At 38.1% G+C, this 14,604-nt stretch overlaps 2 protein-coding genes and 1 non-coding gene across 3 annotated transcripts in view; 1 reads left to right on the forward strand and 2 right to left on the reverse strand.

Moving 5' to 3' along the window:
- Positions 1-9,936, forward strand: part of LOC103513453 (neuroendocrine convertase 1-like) — a 35,435-nt gene extending 25,499 nt beyond the window's left edge. Inside the window, exons 6-10 of the mRNA XM_008478287.3 lie at positions 2,070-2,251; positions 2,948-3,085; positions 8,374-8,521; positions 8,754-8,909; positions 9,220-9,936. Of these exons, the coding sequence (XP_008476509.1) occupies positions 2,070-2,251; positions 2,948-3,085; positions 8,374-8,521; positions 8,754-8,909; positions 9,220-9,600 (1,005 nt within the window). The 3' untranslated portion in view covers positions 9,601-9,936. The remainder of the gene's footprint in view (positions 1-2,069; positions 2,252-2,947; positions 3,086-8,373; positions 8,522-8,753; positions 8,910-9,219) is intronic.
- LOC113469158 lies at positions 4,545-4,663 on the reverse strand. Its single transcript, XR_003392664.1, has one exon. It is a non-coding gene; the product is annotated as a 5S ribosomal RNA (ribosomal RNA).
- A 3,565-nt stretch (positions 9,937-13,501) lies between the features above and the next one.
- LOC103513463 (histone-lysine N-methyltransferase SETD1) overlaps positions 13,502-14,604 on the reverse strand; it is a 37,979-nt gene continuing 36,876 nt past the window's right edge. The window contains exons 28-29 of the mRNA XM_026826408.1: positions 14,467-14,553; positions 13,502-13,507 (exon numbers count right to left, since the gene is read on the reverse strand). Of these exons, the coding sequence (XP_026682209.1) occupies positions 13,502-13,507; positions 14,467-14,553 (93 nt within the window). The remainder of the gene's footprint in view (positions 13,508-14,466; positions 14,554-14,604) is intronic.

Raw genomic sequence — 14,604 nt, forward strand, 5'->3', positions numbered from 1 at the left:
AAAAAAGATAATTAATAAATACTTAATCCTTTGTTATTTTTTAGCCCGTTATTCCTTTATTATTTTTTCTCATTAGATAATTAGATAGTTCTCACATTTCAATATGTATTTTCCGAATCAATTTTTGAAATATGCGGCCCGAAGGTCCATTTTTCTTTTGGTCCCTCGCGCCTCGCGCCGGATATCTCAAAAATATCAAATCTAATACCTATCTGAAGTGTGTGGCGTCCTCCACACAAAAAGCGCCCATCTCACATTGAAAAGGTGATATCCACAGATAAAATTATTATATAATCCTGCTCCTGCACACATCTCTTTCTTCATTTCCACTTCTGCTGGAATCTTCTTTCATTTCGTATTTTCTAAAGCAAAAAAAGCAAAAAAAAAAAAAATGTTCCTGAAAAAATGCAGTGATCTCCATCTTATCCTAAAAACCTACTAAAAAAATATCAAAGAAAAGTATAAAAGAAAGGGAAAAAATGCGATTTAAAAGAGAAAGAAAAAGAACCCCTCCTCGTCCTCCATTTTCAACATTTTCTGAAGATTTAAATAAAGTTACCTACTTCGTGGAGTATTTATCGATAAAATTGTTAGACTTAACAATAGATTAAGTTAAAGTAGGGTTTATTATTGGTTCTTCCATTAAAAAAACTCTATACTTAAGTACAGAAACCTTCACTAATAGGAACGAACTAATGGGGTCTTCACTTTGGCTAAATTGATAAAAAAGTAAATCACCGTAAAATATAATTAAATCACAATTAACACTCGCAATGGGAGGAGCAGCAGCGGAATAAAAAATTCATTTTGTTGAATTAATATAAAAAAAAAGAAAAAATATTTTTATAGTATTTTTTATTAATTGTGCTATTAGGATTCTATGCTCGATAAAAAAAATTCGGATGAAAAAATATAAAGAAGAGGTAGAGGTGTGTAAATAATTATGTAGAAGAACATAATCATCTCATTTCTTTGCTGTTTACATCAGCATTTTTCATGTCTTTTTTGTGCACTTCGTAACAGTCAGAAGCAGGTGATTTGCCCCGACGGAGACCCATCCGGATGTAACAAACAGGAGGGCGTGGGTTCAATCCTAGCCGATGTATAGAATTTTATCCTCAATATAATTTGAGAATTTGACCACCATAATAAGAGTAGAGCCTACTCCTGGACCTGGAGTGCTTTCTTTACTTTCCGTGTCCGTGAGATAGGTTTTACTGCTGGAGAAAAGGGACTTTTCAGTCCTAGGCAAGCAGTATAAATTTCATCTTCTTGGAATTGTTTGGCATTCATCTTCTTCAATCTTGGGATTGTTTGGCAGCTCTGCACTCCGTTCTGTCTCCTTCATTTCACTGCAGCTACTGCTTCCGGAGGTCTTCAACTCTTCACTACTTGATTGATGTAGATATGCCAACCTTGGTCTTTCTCTTCCCTGGATTCCAATCATTCTTCCTTCTATGATGTCAACTATAGTTATGTCTCTATAAATGTCCAATCCATCTATGCCTTCTTTCTTCCTGTTTAAATTTAATGAGCACTAATATTCGTCTGACCATCAGGTCACAACCGATGTGAACAACGGGTGCACTCAGTTTCACACCGGAACTTCAGCTGCGGCACCCAGCCGATGTATAGAATTTTATCCTCAATATAATTTGAGAATTTGACCACCATAATAAGAGTAGAGCCTACTGCTGGAGTGCTTTCTTTGCTTTCCGTGTCCGTGAGATAGGCTTTACTGCTGGAGAAAAGGGACTTTTCAGTCCTAGGCAAGCAGTATAAATTTCATCTTCTTGGGATTGTTTGGTATTCATCTTCTTCAATCCTGGGATTGTTTGGCAGCTCTGCACTCCGTTCTGTCTCCTTCATTTCACTGTAGCTACTGCTTCCGGAGGTCTTCAACTCTTCACTACTTGATTGATGTATGCCAACCTTGGTCTTTCTCTTCCCTGGATTCCAATCATTCTTCCTTCTATGATGTCAATATGTCTCTATAAGTGTCCAATCCATCTATGCCTTCTTTCTTCCAGTTTAAATTTAATAAGCACTAATATTCGTCTGACCATCAGGTCACAACCGATGTGAACAACGGGTGCACTCAGTTTCACACCGGAACTTCAGCTGCGGCACCGTTGGTGGCTGGTATTCTAGCTCTTCTACTGGAGGCCAATCCGGAACTAACGTGGCGCGACGTCCAACATCTGATCATATGGACGTCGGAAGTAACACCGCTTGAGGACAACTATGGCTGGTGAGTATTCTTCTTCTTAAGGTTCCTCTCCCAGCGAAGTTAGCAAATTATATTGGCAATTTTGTTTTTGTCTCTTGCAATCCTCAACAAATCTCGGTAGTCACATTTAAACAAATCTCTCAAATTACTCCTCCAATGATTTTCTTCTCTGCCTCTGTTTCGTTGTTCTTCTATCTTCCCTTCCAGAATCAGGTTCAGCAGTTTGTATTTGGTGAGTATATAATTCCTTTTATACATAAAACTCGATAGTTTCCAATTTTTCACTAGAAAACTCAACAATATCCACTGCAAAGCCCAACAATTCCCTTTATAAAACCCATCATTTTCCACTCCTCAGGCACCGCTTGAGGACAACTATGGCTGGTGAGTATTCTTCTTCTTAAGGTTCCTCTCCCAGCGGAGGTTGCAAATTATATTGGCAATTTTGTTTTTGTCTCTTGCAATCCTCAACAAATCTCGGTAGTCACATTTAAACCAATCTCTCAAATTACTCCTCCAATGATTTTCTTCTTCTGCCTCTGTTTCGTCGTTCTTCTATCTTCCCTTCCAGAATCAGGTTCAGTTAGTATTTGGTGAGTATAATTCCTTTTATACATAAAACTCGATATTTTCCAATTTTTCACTAGAAAACTCAACAATATCCACTGCAAAGCCCAACAATTCCCTTTATAAAACCCATCATTTTCCACTCCTCAGGTATGAGAATGGGTTTGGGTTTATGGTGAGCCATGACTTCGGGTTCGGGATGATCAATGCGTTCGCTCTAATCACGGAGGCCAGGACATGGAAAAACGTCCCATTGAGCTCAGTGTGTGTAGTGCCCGTCGAAGTGGGGTAAGTCCCATTTTTCAGTTTCCGTTTCCACAGTCTATTTACCTATTAGCTTAGATGGTGCGTCTGCCTTGTATATTAAAAAACCTTCTCTCTTCGATTTCGGGACGCAAGACCTCCGTTGATAAGGTGTGTCCAAACATAGTCGACCGGCCGTAGCGTCGACGAGTTGAATCTATGTTGTGGGGGCAGTGTGGACAATTCAGTCGACTTCGATTGATGGCCGGTCGACTATGAGTGGAAACACCTTTGTTTTTCAGTTTCCACGTTTCCGTTTCCAGTCTATTTATTACCTTGGAGGAGGGTAGTGCGTTCTGCCTTGTAAGCGCTAGGTTGCGATTCCCACCCGGGGCGATACTAAACCTAAACGTTCTCGGAACGGCTGGCTTTCTCCTATCCTGTCCTCTTTTCGATTTCGAAACGATAAGGCTTCACGTCGCAAGTTCAAATTTGGGGGCCGCTCATTTTTGAAGCTGATCTACGCGGGACCCTTGGGTCGTCGTTGAGTTGTCGCTGCGTCACCAGTGTAATCAGTTAGTATTTTGTTCAAATTTATACCATTATAATTCCAAATTTCGAAACATTTATTTTATATCCCAGTATACAAAATTTCTCGTAAATGATGATCATCATCATAGTTATTTCTATATTATTCTCATCAATTATACCTATTGTTGTTGTTACCTATTATTATTGTTAAAGTTTCAGCTATGTTATTAACACTATCAGTATAGGCAATGCTTACAGAAAGTTACGATACTTTTATAAGATAAGTATTATTATTTGAAAGTTACGACACCTATAAGTATTATTATTTGATCAGTGTATTTACTTATTATTCTTAAGTGTTTCGAGGGAGGTGGGTATGTTATTACTTATTCTTCTTGTCATTACAACATCATTTTTAAGCGCCTACTCGATATTTTCAAAATGGTAGTATTATGAATAACATTTTACGATTAAATTGTAATTAGAGTTCTATGTGCTACAAGAGATAGATATAAATGATGATAATAAGTTAATAATAATTATATTTGTGTTATTATTTGTTATTTTATTTGATTGTTGTTATTTTCTATAACAACAAGTATTGCAGCATGAATAGGTAATATAAGGTTTTAATAGGTATTCTTGTGTTTTTATTGCTGCTACTGCTACTGCTGCAGTCATTAGAACTAGAATTTTCAATGCTCGATTTTTATTCCTCAATGGGGCTCAACCACTTTTTTTTTCTTCGCTGATAAAGGAAGTTCGAAACACGCTGATTTCAATAGAAATGCTTAAAATTTCATGGTGTCATCGTTTCGAAAGCAAAGATTTCCGCCTGGGGCGTACTTTATCCTAAAACAAAAGGTGAGATCTCGGAACGGGCTTTCTCTTTTCGATTTTGTGACGAAGAGTAAAAAAAAATAAAAAGTGCATTCGACGTAATAAACCAATTTGAGAAAAAATGTAAAAAAGACGCCAACGTTACGTGGTGTTCCCAGGCGGTCACCCATCCAAGTACTATCCACGCTCAACGTTGCTTAACTTCAGTGATCGGACGAGAACTGGTGTATTCAACGTGATATGAACGTTGGCAAAAGATTAGGAAAAGATAGGGCTATATTAATACAAACAACTTGATAGAAGCACGCTTTGCGAGTTCGGATACAGTATGTTTCAGAAATCCTGAGCGGTAACAGTGTGTCTCATAAGTCGTGTATCGTAGTACCACTTTGACTTTTTGAACGGCTAGGATTTTTTTATTTATTTAATATTTTTAACTTTGTTTTCACTCATAGGTCGAACAATAAACAACTTTTGAATGGCTGGGAATTTTTGAAATTTCAAGTAAGACAAGAGCCGCCCACGGCGGCCAATTTTTGGTCGAAAATTTTCTATCTTTAAATACTCCCCATTTAATGAGAAATCATTAAAAAGTGTCCAAAATTGAACTTTAAAAAAAAAAAAAAAAAAAATTCAAGCCCAAAATATTATTATTTGAAAGTTACGACATCTATAAGTATTATTATTTGATCAGTGTTTTTACTTATTATTTTTAAGTGTTTCGAGGGAGGTGGGTATGTTATTACTTATTCTTCTTGTCATTACAACATGATTTTTAAGCGCCTACTCGATATTTTCAAAATGGTAGTATTATGAATAACATTTTACGATTAAATTGTAATTAGAGTTCTATGTGCTACAAGAGATAGATATAAATGATGATGATGATAATAAGTTAGGTAATAATAATTATATTTGTGTTATTATTTGTTATTTTATTTGCTTGTTGTTATTTTCTATAACAACAAGTTAGTATTGCAGCATGATGAATAACATTATTATTTATTAAGGTTTTAATAGGTATTCTTGTGTTTTTATTGCTGCTACTGCTGCAGTCATTAGAACTAGAATTTTCAATGCTCGATTTTTATTTCTCAATTATATTAATTAGGTATCTATTTATTTTATATCAAGCTTAGGTTTAGGTACTGTACTTACCTGTTATTCCTTTGGTACACCGCGTATATTTTCAAAAGCACTTGTGGTGAATATGCTTTTGTCTCCAACTTTCCATCATTTCCAATATTGTTGCCTTTCGACTTTCAATAGTGCATTCTTGAAGTTCTACATAGTATTTGAAGATGTGTGAGATTGATTCAATCCTTCCAAGGAAAAACTGGATTAGTTTTGATTGTGCGTGATATTAATTAGGTATCTATTTATTTTATATCAAGCTTAGGTTTAGGTACTCTACTTACCTGTTATTCCTTTGGTACACCGCGTATATTTACAAAAGCACTTTTGGTGAATATGCTTTTGTCTCCAACTTTCCATCAATTCCAATATTGTTGCCTTTCGACTTTCGATAGTGCATTTCTTGAAGTTCTACATAGTATTTGAAGATGTGTGAGATTGATTCAATCCTTCCAAGGAAAAACTGGATTAGTTTTGATTGTGCGTGATGTTTCTTTTTCCAAGGTTTGTTTGAGCTGTCAGTCTCTGGAATAAGTTTGAACAAGTAGGTATGTAGGTTCCTAAGCTTTTCTCGGTTCCTTCGTTAATCCCTCATTTTCAATCTTGGCTGGCTGACAGTCTCACTGCACTAGATTGAACGTGACAAAGTTCATTTTCTGTGAGACTTGTAATGTTCGTTGTTTTAACAAATCCTCGGAATTTGCTTTGAAGTCTTCCTGTTCACGATCAGTCTATCCAGAGCTAATTTCAAAGTCTCTCTTTGCTGTTGGTTTTTTTCTTAGATAAATTTTCTCGGTCTTAAATCAAGATTCAATTTTCTTACGAGACTCCTTGCAAGTAGGTACCAAGCAAAGTGCTAGTGTGTACTGTGTAATGCTTATTTTCATTTTCTGTCCATTTGGTGCACAATAGCACACTTTAGAGCTCAATAGCGTAGTGTGGAACTTGGGTAGCTAGGACGTGCTCAGTTCTCATGTGGCCGAACGGTTCGGCTAGACAAAATCAATATCGGCATTAGGATACCAACAGCGCGCAGTAGTTCCGGAGCAATGGAATGCCATTTCCCGCCTCAACTCAGAGGCAAATACGCGATTGATTACGATACGATGAAGAATAATTCGTTCAATAAGAAATCGGAATCTGCAAGAAATTATTGGTGGACTATCGATTCCAACAATCGAGTAACTCTTTCTCGCAGGTCCACCACGATCTTTCTACGCCACCATATCAACCGATTATTGTCGTGTCGCGTCTTTTTCTCGTCAATCGGTTGAAAAAATATCGTCATTCGATGATGCAGTATTAGGAGTTCATGCGACGAAGGCGATTTGAAAAGAGGGGTGCATACTCGCTTGATTGTTGTTGTAGTAAGTAGTTGTTGTTGCTTGTTGTTGTTCAGATTTTTGATTGGATGAAAATAATAATAATAAATTCATGATGGTGTTGATGTTTATTACCTATTTGTTGGAAATGTTGTTTTACGAACACCTACATGACTTGTTGCTTGTTCTAATGCTTTGTGCTCCATGACTCGAGTTTGAGTTTCATTCGTTGAATTGTTTGACTGAACACAGATTCAACTCGGTGTTAGGGAACCAAGTTAAGAGTCGGGCGTATTTCTTTACAATCTTACGGCCGGGTTGCGAACTCCAAGACTCTCTTTCGAATCAGCCAGCCTAGTTAGCTCGGAGGGTAGCGCGTCTGCGGCGTCTGCCTTGTAAGCGCAGGGTCGCGGGTTGATTCCCGCCCGGGCGGATTTTATCCTGAAGGGATAAGGTTCGTTCTGGCTTTATCCTATCCTGTCTTCCTTCTCTCTTCGATTTCGGGACGATAAGACCTTACAGGTCCAGTTACAGTTCCTGCAGGTCCTTTGGTTCTTGGTTGAAAGCGCCTATCGCCTCTGCGCTGGCCTAGGCAAAATAATAGCCCAATTTCAAGGGATTTTCGAGGGATCTTATGCTGCAGAAAAGAAAGACAAAATCTCGGCGTTTCATTTTCCACTCGTCCAGTTTTTATGGTCAAGTCCCATAGGACTGATCAAGAGTCTATTCTCAGCTTTTTGACTCACATTTTCACCGTTTAGTATTAGGAGTTTAGCACGGCTAGACAGTTCCTATGGTACTCTACAAGTTATTCTTCTCTCGATAGAGAGTAATTTTTTTTTTTTTTTTCACAAAGAGAGAGAGACAATTTCAAGGGATTTTCGAGGGATCTTATGCTGCAGAAAAGAAAGACAAAATGTCGGCGTTTCATTTTCCACTCGTCCAGTTTTTATGGTCAAGTCCCATAGGACTGATCAAGAATCTATTCTCAGCTTTTTGACTCACATTTTCACCGTTTAGTATTAGGAGTTTAGCAAGGCTAGACAGTTCCTATGACACTCTACAAGTTATTCTTCTCTCGATAGAGAGTGAGTTTTTTTTTTCAGAAAAAGAGAGAGAGAGAGAGACAGAGAGAGCGAAAGAGAGAGAGAGAGAGAGAGCGAGATAATGAGGGAGAGGGAGGGAGAGAGATGAGTGTTTCACCGCCAATTAAGGACCCCTTGGTGATTTTACGCTCCTAATGATCAACGTGTAGAACGTATGCAAAATATGGGGAATGTGTTTCTTCTAAGCGGGGAGAAATTTTTTTGTCTCCCCTATTCGTACGGTAATATGAAATGTCTACATTTCTACAACTACCTGAAAACGGCTACTTTCCCTGTCGCGTATAATATCTCTAGTAGCGCGGTCAAACTTTCTTGACTTGGCGGGGCGGACCCTCTGTCAAACCTCTTAGAAAAAAAAACTTTTTGAAATTGAAATTTTCAACTTTTTTCTCTCTCACAGGGAGAACAACAAGCTAAATTCCTCAGTCGCGTCCGAATTCACCGTATTCACGGATGCGTGCGTTGGAATACCCAACGGTGAGATCAACTATCTGGAACACGTACAGCTCAACGTTGACATTTCCTATCCGGTGCGAGGCGATATCCAGGTAGGGAGAATAATAATAGTGGTTATTTATACTGCTTGCATAGGACACATTTTTTTTTTTTTTTTTTTTTTCAACATAGGTACCTATATATTTATTTTTTAACATGTGACATTTCAACATCATTTATAGTAGTATATATCACTGTCCTATAAGCTCAAGGCTTGTGTAGGACATTGATAAAAAACCACTTTAACTAATTGACCAATTTACTACTTGACTAATCCTGTTTCAGATTGTTCTGTTGTCCCCGGGGGGTACCCGATCTCATCTGTTGGAGAGTCGCCCCCTAGACAACTCCCCCCACGGATTCCAGGGATGGACCTTTAGCACCCTCCACTCCTGGGGAGAGAACCCTAGAGGACTGTGGACCATTGATATATTCGATGTGGTGAGTCCAACACCTGTAGCTTATTAGACCAAATTCCTTTTCTTCTTAAAAAAAAAAAAAAAATGCTAGAGGGAACTGTTAGAACGGAGCGGATGTCCAGAAAGTGAAGAGAGAAGGAAAGCCAGCCGTTCCAATCATCGAACTACGGTGATTACAGCTTCGATTCCCGTCCGAGGCGAATTATGTCCTAATATAATAATATATTTTTGTCAAGTGAAAACATAGTACATACCTATCATTCTTTAGTTAAAAATAATAAGTTAAAACTTGAAACTCACACCGTTGGTTCAATTTATTCTCTGCTCCTCAGAATGGCGAGAAGGATCACACAGGCCTTATCAAGAGTCTCAAGCTAATTCTACACGGCACTCTAGAGCTGCCTCCACACTACGAGCAAGGGCCGCGATCCTACGAACCGTTCAAGCTCAAAGAGCCAATCAAAGAGCCGCCTTCAGAGGGACAGGCCCCGCCCTTGAACGAAGAACCAATGAGAGCGCCCCTTCCACAGGAAAAGGCTCCGCCCTCGTGCAAAGAACCAATCAGAGGGGCTTTACAGGAAGAGGCCCCACCCTTGCGCGGAGAACGAATCAAAGAGCCCCTTCCACACCAACATGCCCCGCCCTTGAATGAAAAACCAATCAAAGAGCCGCTTCCAGAAGAACAAGCTCCATCCTCAAACGAAAGGCAATGAGAGAGTCGCTTTCAGAGGGACAGTCCCCGCCCACATATGAAGAACCAATGAGAAAGCCGCTTCCAGAGGGACAGGCCCCGCCCTCGAACGAAAAGACAATGAGAGAGCAGCCTCCACACACTTTGATCATGAATTGGCCCCGCGCTCCTGTGAAGTATTTTGACAAGACAATTGATGAACTGTCTCTACACGAAAAAGCACCGCGCTCCTATGAACCTTTGACGCTAAAGGAGGACTCGGAAGGGGCTATCAATAAGCCACCTCCATACTTTGAACACCAATTGGTCCCGCGATCTTATGAACCACCAGAGGACACATTCAAGCCATCTCCACACCTAAGGGAGTCGATCAGTAAGCTGCCTCCACACGAGAAACAAGACCCGTCTTCGTACCAACCGTTTAAGCTGTGGGAAGAATATGAGAACCCTGAAGAATATGAGTCAAGTTCACACTATTAACCTGTGAGGTATTTTGAGAAGACAAAATTGATGAGCTATCTCCACACGAAGAACAAGGTTCGTACAGACCTGCAAAGCTATTCGAAGAACATGACGACCGAATTAGTAAATAATAAAATAACAATAGTAGTGTTTATTAATACTGCTCGAATAGGACTAGAGAGCCCTTTAACCCAGCAGTAGGCTAGTACTATAAATATTGTAATCAGATTCTGAGATAACATCGAGGAAAAAGACGAAAAGTTGTCCTTCAGGTGTTTAATTTTGTAAAAAAAAAAAAAAAAATCTAAATCGGACAAATACGGCCTCCCAAAAAACCAATGCGGCCCTAAATCTAATTAAAAAAAAAAAAAAAAAAAAAAAATTGAATATGAATACCCAATCCAGGACACCTCATAGCTCATCTCTAAAGGGGATTTAGCTAACAAGTAGGAAGTAGGTATTTCAGGTAACTTAATACCTACCAGACCTACCTACCTAAGTAATCCCTCAGCACTGCAGCCTTCATGTATTAGGGATAATAATAGATACCTATGTGTACCTTACCTACACGTTATTCGTAGGTACGTTTACATTTTCGATAGTAGGCTTTTCTGTAAACGTTAAACTCCCCTATTTCCCCTGCGATAGGCCTTTGCATTATTTACAAAGCGTCACTAGAAATTCAAGATGTAAGAAATTGAAACGGTCTTCTTGTTTTACTATTTCTTTAATTTAATTAAAAAAAAAAAACATATACATCTAGTAGGTACCTAATAACAATCAAATAAATATACATGAAAACGTTTAGATTTATGGTGGGTTTCACCAATGACTTAATGGGAAATTTCACTAATGGGAGAATTTTTAAAGATCCAAAAAAGAGTTTGTAATAAATTAATAATCCTCAAAGGAGTTTTTAAAAACTCCTCCTTTTTTGATTATTAACAAGTCCTTTTTTGATTATCAAAAACTTCTGTTTGTATCATTAAAAACTCCTTTTTGGATTATTAAAAATTCTCCCATTAGTGAAATCTCTGATTAAGTCATTGGTGAAATCAACCATTAAAGATTTAATCTTATTCGGAACCGAAGCCCTTGAAATTCTAGTAGCAGATTTATTCTTTGAAAGTAATAATCGTGGTATACCTACAAGCAGGGAGCCTCTTCACAATTGTTGTGGATATCACAGCATTACTAAGAGCCTCCTTTAGAATAGAATATACCCTGTTTATCCTCCTGCCAGAATGAGACTGAAAAGTCCCTTTACTCCGGCAGTCTAAACAAGGTCTTATAAAGGGTGTCCCATTAAGAATGCAAGATTTGATTGTTTAATAAAAACATGGTTCTCCGTGGAATAAAATGGGCTTCTTAGATGATTTGAGAAGTAAACATTATGAAATTTTGTATGGATTAATAACAAGACAAATAACTTCCTCGACTTTGATGGTACATTCGCTTCCTTTTGACAAAATTTTCCATGACGAATTCGAGGAAATCAGGCTGTATCTCGTTGATGCAACTTTCAATTTCACCTTTCAATGTTTCAAAGCTTGTGGGTTTGTTGGTGTAAACCTGTGACTTTATGACCCTTTCAAATCTTGCGTTCTGATTGGGACACCTTTTATATTTCATAGGTAAAGTTTACAAATAAGCATATAAAACCTTACTTAACTTAAAAAAAAAAAAAAAAAAAAAAAGGGAGGGACTGCCAACGGTTGAGGACTTCATCTAGAATTTTCTAGGCGTCCGCGCTGAGTGCCAAAAGCCATTACCTTCTCGTCTTAAGCAGCACGCACACTGATCATACACTTACAACACTTCAGACATTTCCAACATTTCCATACAACATGTTGGAAGCTTCTATACCGCACACCAATCATACATTTCCAACATCGGTCGAATGTTGGATGCTCAATTCAGTTTCAGTTTAGTGGGATGGATGTGGTGTGTGTGTGTGTCTGTGTGTGATTGTGTGTGTGGCGAATGGGTGTGGTGTGTGTGGGATGGGTGGGTGTGTGTGTGTGTGTTAGTTCTGTGGTGTGTGTGTGGCGAATGGGTGTGGTTTGTGATTGTGTGTGTGGGATGGGTGGGTGTGTGTGTGTTAGTTCTGTGGTGTGTGTGTGTTAGTTCTGTGGTGTGTGTGTGTTAGTTCTGTGGTGTGTGTGGAATGGGTGTGGTGTGATTGTGTGTGTGGGATGGGTGTGTGTGTGTTAGTTCTGTGGTTGTGGTAGTTCTGTGGTGTGTGTGTGTGATTGTGTGTGTGTGTGGCGAATGGGTGTGGTGTGTGATTGTGTGTGTGGGATGTGTGTGTGTGTGTGTGTGTGTGTTAGTTCTGTGGTGTGTGTATGTGCGGAATGGGTGTGGTGTGTGATTGTGTGTGTGGGATGGGTGTGTGTGTGGGTTAGTTCTGTGTGGCGTGTGTGTGTGTCTGTGTGATTGTGTGTGTGGCGAATGGGTGTGGTGTGTGATTGTGTATGTGGGATGGGTGTGTGTGTGTGTTAGTTCTGTGGTGTGTGTATGTGCGGAATGGGTGTGGTGTGTGATTGTGTGTGTGGGATGGGTGTGTGTGTGGGTTAGTTCTGTGTGGCGTGTGTGTGTGTCTGTGTGATTGTGTGTGTGGCGAATGGGTGTGGTGTGTGATTGTGTATGTGGGATGGGTGTGTGTGTGTGTTAGTTCTGTGGTGTGTGGGTGTGTGTGTGTGGGTGTGTGTGTGGGTGATTGTGTGTGTGTATGTGTGTGGGTGATTGTGTGTGTGGGGGGGGATGGGTGGGTGTGTGTGTGTTGGGTCTGTGGTGTGGGATGGGTGTGTGTGTGTGTTGGGTCTGTGGTGTGTGTGTGTGTTGAGTTCGCCCTAGTTTATTAAAAAAATAAATTTGTTCTTATTGATTTTTTTTTTTAAATGGGTATTTGTAAATTATATTTATTATTCATTTTAAAATAAAATTTTAAAGTAGACATTCAATTAAAATTTAAATAAATGGGTATTTGTAAATTATATTTATTATTCATTTTAAAATAAAATTTTAAAGTAGACATTCAATTAAAATTTAAAAAATTAACTTTGTTCTTATTGATTTTTTTTAAATAGGTACCTATGTGTAAATTATATTTATTATTCATTTTAAAATAAAATTTTAAAGTAGACATTCAATTAAAATTTAAAAATGCCGCCACTGGTACCCACTTATTCAAAGTAGGCCTCTGTTGTCCTCACGAGGCATAAGTTAGAATTAGTAGAAAAATAGACACCTATTATTATCCAATATCCAACAAGAATTTTCTGTACAAAAAAAAAAAAAAAAAAAAAAAAAAAAAAAAAAAAAAAAAAAACCCACTTAAAAAAAAATTTATTTTCAGGTTTTAAACGGAAAAAAAAAAAAAAAACAAGATGAGACACCGACTTAAATAAAATTTAATTTGCAGGTTTACAGCTACAGGCAAGTTTTGAAGGCGCGAGAGCTTAAATCTAAAAGCAGGGACCATAATCTGAATTTAAACTTACTTTGAGTTTAACTCTTGGATTAAGCAATCTGATTGATTAATTTTTTAGTCCGTCCTTCCTTTATTAAATTACAATAGTAATAATAAAAGTTATAGTGGACGGACTATTGTATTCGCTTCGGTGTCGTCTGTGTGTCTGTCTGTCCGTCCACATAGAAGGACTTATCCAAACCTGGCTGTCCTATATATCAAATTAAAGGTCTTTTTACCAGGAACACGAAAGTGGTGGTGCAAATTTTGTCCAGAGAACCATAAAGCCAAAAAAAAAAAAATTTTAAACCGGAAATTAAATTGAATTCATAAATTTTAATTGTACTTTACCCCCCTCTTTCAGCAGGAAACAGCTTCAAGACTCTCAGACATTACAACAATTTTGCTCAAAAAGCAAACCTTCCAACATCATGTCGGAAGTGTTGGAAGTGTATGATGATGTCGTAAGTGTTGGAAATGTCTGATACGGATAGGTGTGCGGACTACCATTACTTAACATAGGAAGCAAAATACAAAATTTGTTGGAAATGTCTGAAGTGTTGTAAGTGTATGATCAATGAAATTTTCGAATTTTGAAACGCACAAAATTTTCACGGGCAGCCATTTTTTCGTGATGACGTCAGTTCATGCGAGGTATCGGAAGAGTTGATTTCTACGTAAAATACCAGAAAATCCATTTCTAATTAAAACAAAAAGCGAGAAAGTGTCTTTAGGGGATCGAAAATTCAACAAAAATTTAGATATCCATGTGATCTGTGGTGTCAAATATCTACAAGTTTACTTTGACCAATTCACCAATATTCTTAAAATTGATAAATCTTGGGAAGAAAATGAGCGTTATTCTCACAATAATCTACGTCATTTACAAAATATAAACAGGTAGGTTCTACCTGATTTGTATTCTAATCTCATCATTTCGTAAAAGTTACTTACCATTTCGTCAGCAGCAATAGGTTCCATGGCAAACAGACCCCAGTCATGAATGGCAGACTTGGCGAACCTCAGCTGTTTCTTTCGGAACTGAAATAAAGCGAAGAACATAGATTTTACATAGATAAATTGGACCATAGA

This window comes from Diaphorina citri, unplaced genomic scaffold, assembly GCF_000475195.1.
Source record: "Diaphorina citri unplaced genomic scaffold, Diaci psyllid genome assembly version 1.1 scaffold40, whole genome shotgun sequence".
In the NCBI taxonomy this organism is placed as follows: domain Eukaryota; kingdom Metazoa; phylum Arthropoda; class Insecta; order Hemiptera; family Psyllidae; genus Diaphorina; species Diaphorina citri.